Consider the following 16,581-nt stretch of genomic DNA (forward strand, 5'->3'; position numbering starts at 1 on the left):
GTTACGAGTTCGACTGCCGTTCCAGGGCATTTTCACGAGGGTGGGAAATATACGAGTTACGGGTTGCCGCGACCGCACCGTTGGCAGAGTGCGCACGCCTCTGCAACTGTTTACAACCAGTAAAAATGATCATTTAACGTTTTTCGTTCAAGCATCGATGTCGGAAAAGGGCTTTGTGAGTTCTGTTAATGCTACTAAATCTAGTCATGTGGTGTCATGTTAAACAATAAGCTTAAATAGTGGGTGCTTTCTGTCTTACCGTCCCTGAACACGAACAGTTCTGGGAAAGCGTAATGGACGGTGCAACCGATCAAGGTCCATATGCCCATGCCGTAAACAAGAGCCGCTCTCCTGTACCATTCCACCACATTTATCCCCTTCATGGCTGCCCTGTGGCCCGCTGAACGGTTTTGTTTATGTTTGAAAATGCTCCAGCTTCAAGGACGAATCCACTGTTTACTGCACCGCTGTAGAACTCAACACGGAAGTGCACAAACACGGGGAGTTCTTCCGGTGTTGTTCCGAGATTTACATGCATCTCGCGAGAACGCGCACTGCTTGAGAAGCGGTCTGCGGCAGTGGACTGGAACCACAGCATGAAGTCTGTACTAAAAACCCATGTCTATGTTAAAAACCATATTACATTTTCGAAGCTATATTTTACACTCTTTTTTAAACCTAAATTCTCCAGTTTAAGTTTAAAGCCTACAAAATTCTCATTTCTGAGACTGAACAGTGATACTCAGAGTCTAAATCAGAACTAGAAGTAATTTATGAATCTCAGAGGGGAAATGAATAATAAAAATTTCATTATTTATGATTCATTAATACTAAATGATTGACTGTAACGGTTTTTGTTTACAATGTGTGAAATGCAAAAGTTTACACTTAAAACCTCACTGTGCTTTTTGGGTGTACCTCTGTATCATTTATCATGTATCAGCACTGTGAAGTACATAAACTAAACAAACTTAAAGTAATTAGTCAAAAGAAAGTTCTCAGTGACCTTATCTTTGGTGGAGACACTGTTGGGCAGACATAATATGTCAGATGTGACAGGAGTCAGTGTTGGTGAGAAATACATCCACCATTAAAGATAGTCCTTAGAGTCAAAAACTGTTGCTCTGACATATTTTGGCCAGTCTTGATAACATGTTTTCTTTTTGTCACGTTTTAGTTTTTAAAGCAATCTTTGCTGCGTGTGTTCTCAGTAAGCTACTTACTTAAAACTGTGGGAGTTATTGTGCATGAGATTGGGCAGACATGCATTTCTTGGCACACACCAAGTCATATTTTGAAATTAAGTTAAAAACGTGGAAAAAATACCGATTCCACTTTTTTTTATTGGATCTTTCACATGAACTTTCAGCACCTTCTTTTTATTCATTAAAGAATAATATGCTTGAGAAGGGACCTGTCATCCTCCAGTTTTCTCTTAATTTTCCTGCTTCTTTTTTAACCTAAGAAATATCTCCCTAAAAATGTGACCCTAAATATTCAAACAAACCAGAAATGATAATAATAATAATAATGGGAATAAGAAAGGACATTCCGGTAATCTTAAATTAGTAGAATGGCATAATTTTCAACCCTAGCATTTTTCCCTTGAATTTAATTTTTTTTTTTCAATGTTTTTTTTTTTTTTTTTTTTTTAAGCTTTTTTCAGTGGTAAAGTTCCAAACCTGTGATAAATTAAGTTATAAATAAAATTTTGATCATTGTTATGATTATGGTAAGGGACAAACGTGCTGCAACTCTTAAAATGATGTGCGTAATGATAAAAGCGCATCATTTCCAGAAACACTGCACATTCAGGAGGAAATGCAAACATCTAAAGCAAATGCAATGACGATGCAGAGGGAACGAACACGCTGCAGCTGCTGTTGCAGTGTTTTTGGCTCTTGTCTGCCACAGTATCATAGAGACCGTGAAAAATAAACAATTTTTTTATAATTCAACAATGTTCTTACATAACGTGTTTGAAGAGAAGATAAAGATAAAATAAAAATACATTATTCATCCCCGAAGGGAAATTCATGTTGTTTGGGCTCATCTTCCAAATATTAAAGAATTAAAGACTCTGTTGGCTGCAGGGAGGAACAAACTTCTGTATCTCTCAGTCCTGCAGCGCAGAGAGGTGAGTCGTCCACTGCTGCTGTTTCTCTGGTCAAGGATGATGTGAAGTGGGTGATCAGTGTGACGAATGATAGCCTCCACTTTCTTCTGTGTATACCTTTCCACCACAGCCTCCAGTGAGTCCAAACTGGATCCAACCACAGAGCTAGCTCTCTTCACCAGTTTTTCCAGTCGCCTCTTGTCCTTCGGCTTTAAACTATTTCCCCAGCAGACTGCACCATAAAACAAAACACTGGCTACCACAGACTGATAAAACATCTGCAGCAGCTTTCCACAGACATCAATTGATCTGAGCTTCCTTAAGAAAAAGAGACGGCTCTGCCCCTTCTTAAAGAGTGCATCTGTATGAAGGGACCAGTCCAACTTGTTGTCCAGATGTACACTAAGATATTTGTAGGTTGGCACCACCTCCACGTCCACCCCATGGATGTTAACTGGCTGATGGCAGAGCCCAGACTTTCGGAAATCCACAATCATTTCCTTTGTTTTTGAGGTGTTCAGTAGGAGACAATTTCTATGACTCCAGTCACAGAAAGCTTTTATCAGATCCCTGTATTCAGATTCCTGTCCATTTTGCATACACGCCACAATAGCACTGTCATCAGAATATTTTTGGATGTGACAGGACTCAGAGTTGTATTTGAAGTCTGCAGTATAAAGTGTGAGTAGAAATGGAGCCAGAACAGTTCCTTGTGGAGCCCCAGTGCTGCTCATGACCGTCCCAGAGACGCAGATGAAATGCACATGTGTTACTAAATGTTGAGTTAAACTATATTGTTGGACCCTGTCCTGTAACACAGGCCTTTGACACAACTTCACACAATTTTATGACATGACTCAGTACATATGCATGCAAGCATAGAAGCTGTTAGCATGAAACAAATGAATTTCAGTCAACTTTTCAAGCACATTTACTTTTTGATAACAGATTTTTCTTCGATAGGGTTTTAGTATAACAGGGCCTGACACTTTAGCTTGACCACAAAACCGCTCTCAATCAGAGCCAGTTTTGTGTAACCACATGATGTCACTTTCTCTGAGTCGAAGCCTAAAGGTGTGTTCATCACTTTTCTTCATCTGCTCAATATGGGAAATTGGTCAAGTGAGGAAGTATTGCCTACAGGTTGTGTCGTTAATGATCTTTTTCCATTGGGATCATGGCATAGATATTCAAGTAAACTTAAATTAAATCTAATTTTTTTTTAGCTAACATTATGCTTCTATATACTAACCTTAACTATATCTAAGTCTCTCATTATAAATTCCCTGTTTACTTCCTCAAATTCCTATAGAAAGTTTCCCTCTTTGAAAATTTGGGGAAATTTGCAATCCGAATTGCAAAATGTAGAAAATGCATAGGGGCTGTGCATAAACCATAGGGTCCCACCAGACTCCTATTTTAAATCATGAATTAAGATCAGGCATTCTTCCAAGAGTGAGAGTTTTACAAAATCACTTCAAAAGTCCTCACAGGCACTTCAAAATTTTTTTTTTGATCAAAACATGCACCGACTCCACTTTGGTTTTCAGATAGGACATATTTTAATGATGACACATCATCCAATCTGAGTATTCACAATGTGACGCACGTTCTGCTATTTGATTTCAATAAAATCATATTTAATACAAATTAAAATACATTAAATGTGAGCCTTTTTGACCTTTATGAGTCATCTGCCCTATCAGCTCTTAATGTATAAGATGTGACTCACACCATATAAATCCTCTGACTGATGAGCCTGGTAGTCACGATACCTGGGATAAAGGTCAGAGCTGTCTCCCCTGACATGCCCCGTGGCCGCTCAGAAATACTGCACACACATGTTGCCTCTGAACCTCAACATGTATGAACCTCTCAGGCCTGTGGTTTCTTAATGCTGTCTTCATCTGCCATCTTAGCTCAAGTACATATACATATTTTTGTCCAGTGATGGGATCGTGATGACATTTGTTCTGCAGAATGTTGGAGCTGAATAACAAAAGTAAAGGTTTAAGGCAGATTTTTTTTATTACTGTTTGCTGCATTGCCATCCTATAATGAAGACTGCATGATTGACAGCAAATCAGTAAGAGGTATCCTCATTTGTATGGTTTCCTTGTTAGTCTTCCTTGTTGGAGGTTTTGCATCACTGCAGCCTATTATTAACAGCCAGATGTTAAAAAAGGTAAGATTTCCCAAAATTAAAAAACACTGTACATTTCATGATAGTACAAAAAGGTCCTGTAAATACTTAAAGCTGATCTGCATCTGCATGGATATCAATTAAGCCTTAAAAGTTGGAGCGCCAGTCCCTACAGGTGTACAAGTTTTCCTGATTCCTTCCAACAATATTTGTGTGTGTGTAAAAGTAAAGCTGGAACACGCCATGGTACCAGTCTCTCATGGGTAAGAATTAATGAACAGTATTGTTCTGCAGAAAGGCAACTCATAATGAAAGAGAGACAGAACATCGGAAATTTCATCATCATTTCAAGAAGTAGGACTTTATGAATGAGCTGTTCTTTTACTCTTTAGCCCTTGGTTTTGCACATCTAGTGAAGGAGTTTCCCAGTTCTCTGTAAGGTAAAGGGCTAAACAGCGTTTGAAACAAAGACAAAGACCTCACTTAAAACCAAGGGGTATGACAAATATCTCATGATATTGATATTTTCTTCAGATATACAATCTTTTGCTCCTCCACAGACAGTCATGTTTTGATTTGTTTGTTGTATTTTCAAATTACTCATTATAATGATCTAGCTAACACTTTTGTTATATAAATGAAAAAAACGTTTCAATACAAGATTTAAACGTTTTTGATGTTTATAAATGTCACTCCAAGGCCATGACTTTGGATAATTCATTGATTAGGAACTACTTTGGGCTTTGGAATATTAGAAAGACACCTAATCAAAATTTTAAGACCAGATAAAAAATTGCTAGAATTTACATTTTACACTGTTGGATCTTAAAAGGTCAAAGTATAGTTCATAAGGCAAAAAGAAGAATTATAAGACAAAACAAAAATTGAGTAATTTCTGACAAAAAAAATCTAACTTTATCAGGCTATTCATCAGCAGATCAGAAGTTTGAAACCACCCCTCAAGTTTGTTACAGCATGATTGATGCGAGTGTTTCCAGGAGGCTGAGTGAACGTTGCTCCAAGTGGTGAAGATGTCTTCATGGAGGATCATCCTCTGTCTGGACCTGATGTCCATTTCTGGAAACGTCCCTCTCCATCCACCCCCAAATGTTCTCAGAGTGATTTAGATCAGGGGAACATCAGGATGGTGCAAAGAGTGAGCTGATTCCTCTGGAAGAAGTCCTTTGTCAGGCGCCCATTGTGACCTGCAGCGTTGTCCTGTTGAAAAACCCAGTCATTACCACACAGACCAGGGCCCTCAGTCATGAAGGAGGCCCCCTGCAACATCTCCACAGAGCCAGCCGCCGTTTGACGCCCCTGACCAACCTGAAGCTCCATTGGTCCATTGAAGGACAACGCCCCCTCCAGTAAGATATCTCCTGGTCATGTCAGTAACATTGAAGCCATCAGGACGTCGAGGTTCATTTTTTTCTCCTCAGAGAATCAAACTGTCTTCACCTTTCAGTGTCCCATGTTTGCTGCTCTCTGAAAAAGTCCAAACAGGCGAGTTTGTGGCGTTGAAGGAGACAAGGCCTTTGAAGACATGTTCTTTGTTCTCAGAGCTCTTCTCTCTTAGATGCTGTGTGCCAGTTATTGGGCTGCAGGCGGCTCCAGTAACAGCCTTAATTTGGGTCCAGGATTGTCCTGTGTATTAACAGACAGCCAGTCAGATCCTCAGATGAATTGTTTTGGGGTCTGCCTACCTCGGGATCTTTGAAGAAATTCAATATGACTTTTTTACTGCGTCCATCCTCAGCAGTGATGGCGTGTTGTGAGAGGCTTTGCTGATGCAGCTCAACAATCCAACCACGTTCAAAGAGAGAAAGCTTTTTTACCTTTACCATCAGGAGGTCAAGACAGAGTGAATACCTGACAGGAAATGACACTGAATCTACATTTTTCCCCAGATATTGGCTTTTTAAGGCTGTGGTCTTAAACTTTTGACCAGCTGATTAACAGACTATGTTAACTGTTTTCAGAAGGAGTTGTTCGCTGCTCTACTGGTAGTTTACAACAGCAGGGTGGTTAACAACTGTTAATGTCAATGAGAACCTTTTCCTTTGCATTTTTCACCTTAATTGTTACAGATTTTGATACTGGTAAAAAATTCAAAACATGTTGAGGCCTTTCCTTTATGAAATCCTGCAGTGGAAAGTCTGTTTTAGGACATCTGTGTGACCTGAGGAATATGACAAACCACCCCCACACTGTGTGATGATTTATGGCCCTTTAAACAGTGAGTCATTCCCAATCATTACTAAAATGTTTCATACTAAATGTATTTCAAATGGACAGATGCCATGAAGCAGCTGTGGCTGGCTTGTTTACCCCCCAGGTTAAAGTTATGAATCATATAGAAACCATGTTTAGCATGTACACGAATGCAGAGACATTGATTATATACATTATTAATTTAAAAGCAGCCTCAGTGTCAAACTAATTTCATTGTCTTCTGTAATTAAATAGCCTTGTTACATATTCACATGATAATTATTGTATGGATTTCATATGTCAAAGTGGGAAGTGTTTTATCCATGTCAGTCTTTGAACACATTTCATCCCCAGGAGCCTTTTTTCCTCAGCGGACTCTGAAAGCCTGTCATGTATCCTTAGATTTTATCCATCAGGAAGGTTTTATTTGAAACCAGGGGCCATTATTTCTTCTCCCTCTGTACCTACAGGCCCTGAAGCACGTTGGTGAGGATCCACACATGCCTGCACTAAAACATACCTGACTAACACTGTTTAGCCGTGAGCTGTGTGCTTTAAAACATGCCACTCATTCACTCCCCCCTGAACTGTGCATTTTTTGAAAAGCGGCCTGAAGATGGAAAACAAGGCTGCTCCTCAAGTGTGGAGGAAAAACAAATCAGTGTGCGTCGTTGGAAGGATGACACAGAGGAGACGAAAAACATGCTGAAGTAACGAGTTGTTATTTTATTGAAGAGCTTCTGTGTCAGTGAAGAATTTGATCCACACAAGTTTTATTCAGGGTTGTTTTCAGACTTGTTCAAGCAAAGGTCTGATTTTACAACGCGATCAAACGCATCATGGCGTTCATATTTCTGCTGTGTAAACTTTGTTTGATAAAGGTCCACCTCTGAAATCAGGTTCCCAAAGTTACAGGTTCTCATTTTGTTGAGAGAAAGGAATTCAGACTTCAGGGTCAAAACACTCAGCAAGTGTCAACACTAGAGAGAAGTGTCAGTTCAAACTGTTTCCAACAGTTCAATGAAGGAAAAGTATGAGAGGGAAGATACCTAAGTTCTCTCTTGATATGACAATTTTTACAACTTTATTAGAGTGTCTGAGGCTCAGTGGTTGGGCCAGACATCTTTCAGTCAGCAGGTTAATGGTTCAATCCCACCCCCCAAAGTCAATGCTCTCATTTGAAACATTTAGTACATTTAAGCCTTTTCAGAAATCAGATTATGAGATTAATCAGTGCAAGATCAGACTACTGAAATACATGTAAACAACTTGGTCAGACCTAAATCAGACAAAGCTTAATTGACTCACCTAGATGATATGATTGCTATAAGACTATGGTTGGATTCATCAGGTTTCAAAACCTCAGTGTTCCAGTCAGAAGAGGAACTAAATGACTGTGATAAAGAAAGTCACTGTGCTCATACAGTCTGTGCCTCCAACCCAATAAACAAACACTATGACAACACGGAGAGCCACAGCTGCATCAATCGTTGAGAGAAAGTTTTGTCCTCTTGGTTCCACCAAAGGACACAGCACCACCTATCGAAGCAGCGTGAGACGTTCTCAGCCAGAAGTCCGATTCTCGTTTCTGCAAGCAGATACAGTAAAGACTAGACCCCTGCTGTGACTTTACAATAGAGATATGACCTTAGTCAGACTGCTGCGTGCGTGTGAACGCAGTGACTGAATACCAAACTGCTCTCAGTGACATATACAGAAGTTTGTGAGTGTGACTGGCAGCATATAAAGAGCCAAAGTGGTTGGAAAGACAGGGAAAAAGAAAGAAAGAAAATTTGTGTTTGATTGATCATTTCTTATAACAATGCTTGGCAACAAAGGGTATATAGATGTAAAATCCCTTTTTTTAATGGTATCACAGTTGTAAGGGACCTGCATTTGAAGGGTAAACAGCAGAGCTGAGTGGGTTGCGCTCATGAAAAATTTGTCTGATCTCATTGTGAATGCCCAGCAGATTATTCTGCTGTTGCTATTAACTCTTGTTTTTGAGCTCTTGGTCATTCAGGAGCCGTGCTACAGCAGTCAGTAAGGACCTGTTTACAGGACAACGTTTCACCCAAAAACCAGGTAATGATAAAAAAAAAAAAAAAAAATGTTCATATGGGAGCTCCGAGGGACTGATAGCACTGCAGTGGTGGGTGGATCATCTGGTGTATATATTGAATGTGTTGTAGTAATACAACTATTACTTTACTTTCTAACTAACTATATTTGTAAAGGAGTAATTCTGTTGATAATTTATTTACTTTTTCAGGATAGTAACAAGTAACTATAACTTATTATTTTTATTTTTTTTGAGTTATTTGCCCACTGTTATTGGGAGTGTGTGTGAGTACCATCTCCAAAGTGAAGACCGAGTTACAGGTAACAGAGGATGTCAGAGACAGACCGTGAAGTAAAGTAAACAAAGAAAACACCAGAGGAAGACCATTTGCTCTCCTGTCTGCACTATGTAACTGTGAGCTGTCTGCTATAAGTTTGCTCTCAAAGTTTGCAGAACGCACACAAGCCACTTGATACCCTGGGAGTATCATCAGGCCTGGGCCAAAATATACCTGAATGTAGTCTGAAAAATTTAAATTGGTCTGTTTCACTTGTCTTTTTAACTGATTTCTGTAAACAGAGCAGAAAACTGAAAATCATTCATCAGTTTAGTTCTGACCTTGAGAACAGAAAGTGAGAAAAGTTTCTGTGACAATCAGACTTTATTTATAGCACTGTTCTTACACAAAAACGGTAACACCAAGTGCTTAACACTCAGAAAATTTAAGATAATGGTAAAATCAAGTAAAGAGACCAGGCATCTGCACACCAACCCCTCAGCTAGCCAAAATTTGTGCTGATGAACTGAGGAAACCCTAAAGGTGGCAAAACTCGAGAAACTGAATCAACCCAATTAAAATAAATGAAAATGACAAGAAATACTAAAAAACGAAAGCAGAAAAAGAGTAAAAATGCAGAATCTAAGTTCAAATGTACAAAACTAAAAAGATGATGGAAGCAATGAAGTAAATAACCAAATAACTAAATAAAAAGATAAACAAAACAGATAAGATGAATAAATACACATCTAGCTATAAAAGATTAAAATATGATATTGTATAGACAAAGTTAAGAACTTTTCACATGAATAAATAAATCTCAGCCATGTTTTCAGACACAAATGGATGAACAGCTATAAGGAAAAAAAAAATCTTTTGAACACTTGTGAAAAGGAAAATAGGAATTTCGTTGAGGACAAGACAAACCAACACGTGCATACAGCAAAAGATCATGAGTAGATCAATTTAAAGAACATTAAAAGCTAGAAAACGATTTTGGTTTTGTCGTTTTGCTCTTATGAAGTTTATTTCCAGCGGTGGTGCGCATGAAAAAAGTGTTGTAGGTGGCAGGCTGGTGAGGGGAAGTGATTTATTTGTCAAATTCTTGCCGGAGTGTTTGAGACTTTAAATCTCTGATTTTTATTTATTTAGTTTTTTTTTTCTTTTAGGCTTCAGTTTATGACTTAATTTCATCTCCTGTAGCCAGTAAGATTATTATAACTCATTAATACCAATATTTAGGTACTGAACAAGAGGGAAAGAAACATTTTATAAATCCTTAAGGAAAATCTGACCGTTTCTTTTTTTATTGAACAGACACACACACTCAGAAGTCACATCTACACATATATACACTAATGGCGAGCTGTAGACTGATGGGTGCTGTTGGGGGTTTCTTGCCTTGCACGAGGGAACCACACATGTAGACACAAAACTGTGACAATAGAAAAAAAATTGCATCCACTATATATCCATAAAAGATAAATACATACACAGCTGTGTGTGTGTGTGTGTGTGTGTGTGTGTATGTGTGTGTGTGGGGGGGGGGGGGGGGGGGGGGGGTGTTGTACCTTACCTTGATGTAAAGTTAAAAAAAAACAAGGATGTGTTTTTTCTTTGTGTGCAGTTTTAATCCTCCTCAGGTACCTGAGCTTCCTTTCACTGTCTGACATGCTCATTATGTTTAGTGCTTATTATAAAGTGCCTGTAGCTGTGTGTGCTCGTGAGAGAGTTTTTTGCTGTCTGTCAACATGTCAGCCCCCTGATACTCTAGTGGTCTGTTCTTGATCTAAGATTATGAAGAACTCAGGGGCACTTGTTTGGCCTGGTGGTTGGGTGCCCCATCAGACCAGGCCTGGAGTGAGAAACCAGGCTCGAATCCAACCAATGACGCCTATCCTGCATGTCACTCCCCACTCTCACCCTGTTCACACTGTCCTGTGCTCTCTGATTAACTGCATTAAAAGCAAAAAGAAGTGCTAAGTTTTGCAGATTCTGGTCTGAACCAGCTCTGTTTGAGGCTGTTTGGTTTGTGATAGAGGAGTTCAGTTTCCTCTGTAAGCCCAAAGCCACACTACAAGTTAGATGTCATCTAAAGATATTAGACCTAGCAGGGTGCATCCAAAGGGATTGTGGGAATCTGCCAAGCTCAGTCAGGCCTCACTGCCTCTGAAAACCAAAAGCAGGTAAACAAAGGTGAAAAATTCCAACACAACTTTTTTTGCAATGCCTGTCTGTGGGTTGTTGGGGAGTTTTCATGAAATTTATATTCACAGCTTATGTATGTGAAGACATTTCTGGATCTGTTTAAGTAGTTTGCTTTAGTCTGATGACATTTCATTAAAGCAAAAATATGTAAAATATAAATCTGACGCTGAATCCAGAGCCAAGGAGTTGACATTGATGTAGATGTTGAGTCATGGTCAAATTCTTGTTAAATTTACGACTCAGAAAACGCCTCAGTTCACCACTGAAACAAACCACAGTGTTATTTACACAGTAGTGCAACACAGAGTTCAGTCGTTTAACTTTCTTTATGATCAAGTTTAATCTGTGAGCCCAGGGCTGTTTTCCCCCTCCGTCTGCACAATGTGTGTGAGTGAGTGTGTGTGTGTGTGTGTGTGTGTGTGTGTGTGTGTGTGTGTGTGTGTGTGTGTGTGTGTGTGTGTGTGTGTGTGTGTGTGTGTGTTAGGGGCTGTAGTAACGGCCCCCTCACTTTGTTGGAACTTGTCTGCTGAAGCTATGAGTCACACACAGCCAATACATAAACTCTCCCTGGCACAGTACAGTCTATACCTGCAAACACCTGGACTCCGTACATGTGATGAGGTGCAAAGGATAGACTGAGTCAGGGGGTTTTCTTCTTCTGCTCGGGGAGGAGGGATTATTTTACATATATATTTTTACACAAACAATCAAAAAGGTAAGCAACACATTCAGCAACGAAATCTATCTATCTATCTATCTATCTATCTATCTATCTATCTATCTATCTATCTATCTATCTATCTATCTATCTATCTATCTATCTATCTATCTATCTATCTATCTATCTATCTATCTATCTATCTATAACTGCAGATGCATGGTAATGACATGAGTACAGCAGAGTGATACTTAGTCATTACTCAGTAATAACAGCTTGTATATCTTTAACCATCCACAGAGGAGGTTAGAGAAAGTTTAAAACACGTTCATACCTGCAGGCTTCGTTTGACTCACAACTTCTGATGGAGAGTCGAGAAAAGATAAGACTTTGACAGACTCCCTTTATCAAAGTGTCATTGTTTTTTTATCCTTACAGAGTAATTAAGGTGAGCTTTTTAAATGATGCATCGTGAATTTGAACTCACATAAAAAAAAGTTAAAAACAATAAATTCAAGGCTGCAAATGCATGATTAATGCATGATTGATGTAATGTTGCCAAATGTGACTAAAACCTGTTGCTGAGTTACAGTCTTTTGTCTAACTGGTACTCGGCTGGGTAGGAGTTTGTGGGTAGTCTGCATTGTCTCCCTGTGCATGCATGCTTCATGCTTCCTCCCACAGTCCACACATGCTGGTTAGGTTAACAGCTCACTCTACAGTGCCCATTGGACATAGTCGGACAGAATTACTGTTCTGTTTTGGTATGAGGCCTGTGATAGTCCAGTGATCTGTGCAGAGTGGACCAAGCCTCATCCTAAGTGGTGGGTGAAGTAGAGTCGTTAGAGCTCGAAATGTAACAATGACCCAAAATATTGTAAAGAAAAAAAAAAAAGTGATAAAACCTTAAATGTTAATCCTGGTCGATGTAACAAGATGCTGAGCCCAAAAAGTGATAAATTCAAATCCTAATGCTATGTGTATCATTTTTGTGTCTCCATAATTGACCTCTTGATATCTTGTGTGTTTTCTTCATGATAGAGAACAGAAAACTATGAAAAACTTGAGCAACAGGGAACATACATAAACACGACTTCATATAGTTATATAAACCAATGGTCCAAACTTTTAGAACAGCCCCATTTTTTTAGTTTTATTGAATTTGAAGCATTTCAAGTCCAGTGAATATATAAATATAAGAAGGAGATGAGGCATTTGTGTATGATACTTCACCCTACATTGAAGCAATAAATAATCGACTCACTCTATGACTTAATAAAAGTATTACACTATAAGAATAATTATTTTTGCCTGCCTCATAATATAGGAATTGTTGGTCAGTTATCACATTTTGGGTTGTTGTTACAGATCAGACTCTAACAGGCCTCAGCTGCAAGAATAAGACCCTTATTAAACAGTAGATTGGTGTTTTTAGCTATCTCATTTGTGCCTTTGTTCATGACTGTGTGGATGGTTTAAAGGGAGGTGTTACACCATGTTTGGGTGACATTGCTGAAAGCTCTGACTTCTCCCTTTGGAGCTGAATACCAAAATCCATCTGTGGTGTAAGGCTGCAAGAGGACAAGGCAAAATATTAATGACCTACAGATTTTGGCTTAGCTTGATAAGAGTCTGTTTTTGACTAGATATTTAGCAGAAAAGACCCATGAAATGATAATAAGCCAATAAACTGTTAATCAGAGGGTTTATCAATATATGTGATTTAACAATGAGGACAAAAACATGTTCAAAGATAGAAAAACTTTATGTTTTAAGAGTGATAAAAAATACTGTGGTAACAAATAAAACAACAGTTTTCATACAGATTTTTGCCTAAGCTGAAGTTTGTGGTGTTAAAGAGTAAGGTCTAAAAGAGTCAAACGGTCCACAGCTTTAAAATCAGAGTTGTTTCTGTTCCTGTTATTAAATCTAACAGGCTTCATATATTACTTAACCCATATCACAGTTTCATCCCAGCCCTTATCACAGAGTTTTGGTGCCAAAACGTAAACAGACACCAACCACCTAACCACTTGTTGCACGTGTTGGGTCGCTAATGTGAAGATGAGAAAACGTGCCGTCCATAGCTGGAGGCTGTGAATAACTCTGGAGAGCCTTTGAGAAGTCTGTCAGCTTTATGGAGCTGAAGGATTTATTGAAATCTAAGAAATACAGCTAGGAAGCAAGAAGCACGTAGCTTTGTCATGTTTCAAGTGCTTTTCTGAACAGCTGAAGATGTTAGTAGGCACAGAGTACCAACAGTTCTTCAACATTAACTTAATGAAGCATTAAAACTACTGACCAAGTAATACAACAACAGAATAGTCCCAGAGCAAATAAAAGTGACAATTGAGGCTTATGAATTTATCTCTTGTTAGGCAAAAGAGTTGATTTTGTTATCAAATGTCACGACGGTGGAGAAAACTATTTCACAAAATTGATTTAAAACCCTAAATTACTTCAGGAAGTGTCAAGAAAAAAATAAAAGTGATACTTCTCAGGGCTCCCATAGGACTGATACTCAGAGATCCTCTGAGCCCCATCAACACTTTCTTTGATTTTAATGGCAGGATGACAAATACGGAAGCCTTTATGTCACATAATTTCAGGAATAACCAGAAGTTTATTTCAAGAAAACAAACTAAAAAGAGCAGAAAAAAGGTCAGAAAATTGGACAGATGCGTGCCCCCTCATGAGCTTCTGTAGATTTCAGAGTGTTTTCCAGATGATTGTACAAACAGTAAGCTTTTGAAAAACAGTGTGAGAGTCTATGAGAACTTGAAACTCTGCTGCCCCCCAGTGGCTGAATTAACTGCAACACTGATACTAGATCAACTATCTCTTGTTAAGTTTTCTGAGGATGATTTTTCACCCAACTCAGTGATTTTTTTTTTTTTTTTTAAGCTTCGATATTTAAATTTTTTATTACACAATACTTTTTCCGACATTTTTCATATCTCACTCCTGATAGCTGCCCCATACGGATGGGTACCTTTCACATTTGAAACCATGGGGTACAGATGCCTGTTATCTGGCAATCGGTATTGGTACTTAACGGTGCCAATTTTCGGTACTTTCTTGTGTTTATGTGGTGGAAAATGTCAATTTGTTTATTCATAAAATACATATACATTTTTTCCAATTTAACATTTATTCTTGAATCTATGACCTTGCAATGCAGTATTCACGGCCAGCATGGAAAATCTCCTACTCTCCCACTCCCTCACAGTCACAAAAATACATTAAGGTACCTAAACATGGTACCTTTTGATTTCACATGAATCAGTACTCAGTACTTTGACTGAATTGGGTCGGTACCTTTTGAAGTATCTAATTCGGTACCTATCCCTACTACCCCATATAACAAAAAGCAACCAAAAATGCTTAAACTTGTAAAAACTGAAGTAAAACAAAGCATTTTCAAAAAATATAAACTAAACTCAACTTTGAAAACTAATAACAACACTTTGGAAACTAGTAAAAACAAACTAAAATAGGAAACAAAAGTCAGAGCAAAATAAGAATAAAAACAGGGGGTGGCTGCACAGTGATGCAGTGGTTAGTGTTGCCTCAAAGCAAAAAGATCACCGGTCCAAATCCTGGTTCAGGCAAGGTGGGCTTTTCTGTGTGGGGTTTGTATGTTCTCTCTGGGTTCTCCAGACTTCCTCCAACAGTCCAAAAACATGCTCATCATGTTGATAGGTTATTCTACATTACCCATAGGTGGGGTTGTCTATTTCTGTGTGTCAGCCGTGTCCTTGACTGAACACCAGTCCAGGGTGTACCCCGCCTCTCGCCCTAGGACAGCTGGGATAGGCTCAGCCACCAGCAACCCTGAACAGGAAGCAGTAGAAGGTGAATCAATGAATCCTGCTCAGAAGACATGACAACCCCAGTTCCCAAACCAAAAGATAAATTGTTGATCAACCAGACAGAGACAGTCTTCCAACACTGAACAGACGGAAACACTTTTTTTTTCAGTGGTCTAAAAAGAAAAAAAACTTAACTGAAGCAGCACTCTTTCCTCAAAGAAAGTTAAAATCTAAAAGTAATATGATGAACAACTAAACACAAATTCTATATTCCATCTCTTGAAGACAATATGCATTATGATCATTTTATGTTCTTCATATAAAGACAGGAAAAACACTGAGTGCCAGAGGCGTCTCATTTGTATTCAAGTTATCTTCATCTGATTTATCGTCATTCTCTGCACACTGTGAAATTCAATGACCCCATTCCCTGTAATGTCTTTCTGGAATATTCCTGGCAGATATCATAATCACATAAAGTAGCTCATGTCAACATGTTTCTGTTCTGACAGAGCCTGCCCTGCATACATGCCTTTATGGGTTCAGTCCACCTGTATGACTGCTGGCTGAAGATAAAATGTCATTTCCTCCAGCTATGACTGAAACCGGAGAGCTGAGTGTTCTGTAACGATTTGCCTTCACACTGTAGGTCTCCTTTCTTTAAAGCAGAGTCACATTCATCAGGCCAACAAAGAGCTGCGCCTTTCCCAAACATCTGCAGGTGAACTTTTCAAATCAGCAGCACGTAGATTGTAAAGAGAGCTGTCCTTTAGTCCTTCAGAGGAGGGCTACAAAAGATGAAATATGACAACACAAAGGGGAAAAAAAGACTTTTCAAAGGGGCTGCAAATACTGCCTGAGGCTGCAATAACACTGGAGTAAGATGTAATAAGATCGTCCTACTTACACAGTTTTAACCTTTCATATTCAGCTGAGTAGACTGTAGGTGTCCCACTGAAAATACTTTTTTTAATGAATTAAAAAGCACTTTTTTTCTTCTTTTTTTTTTTTGCAACAGCTATAGCAGTGGATGGATAACCTAACCACAGCCCAGGCTGTCACCTCAGGTGGAAGTGCTGGGGGAAGTACCAAAG

General features: G+C 38.8%; 1 protein-coding gene across 1 annotated transcript in view; it reads left to right on the forward strand.

Annotated features, from left to right (window-relative positions):
- Positions 1–11,614: 11,614 nt before the first annotated feature.
- The window catches only part of LOC141784701 (uncharacterized), a 34,147-nt gene continuing 29,180 nt past the window's right edge, over positions 11,615–16,581 (forward strand). The window contains exons 1-2 of the mRNA XM_074662542.1: positions 11,615–11,732; positions 16,506–16,581. Coding sequence (XP_074518643.1) covers positions 16,518–16,581 — 64 coding nt within the window. The 5' untranslated portion in view covers positions 11,615–11,732; positions 16,506–16,517. The remainder of the gene's footprint in view (positions 11,733–16,505) is intronic.

The sequence above is a fragment of the Halichoeres trimaculatus genome, unplaced genomic scaffold (assembly GCF_033239565.1).
Source record: "Halichoeres trimaculatus isolate MK-OKI-2021-1 unplaced genomic scaffold, fHalTri1.1 fHalTri1_scaffold_2, whole genome shotgun sequence".
In the NCBI taxonomy this organism is placed as follows: domain Eukaryota; kingdom Metazoa; phylum Chordata; class Actinopteri; order Labriformes; family Labridae; genus Halichoeres; species Halichoeres trimaculatus.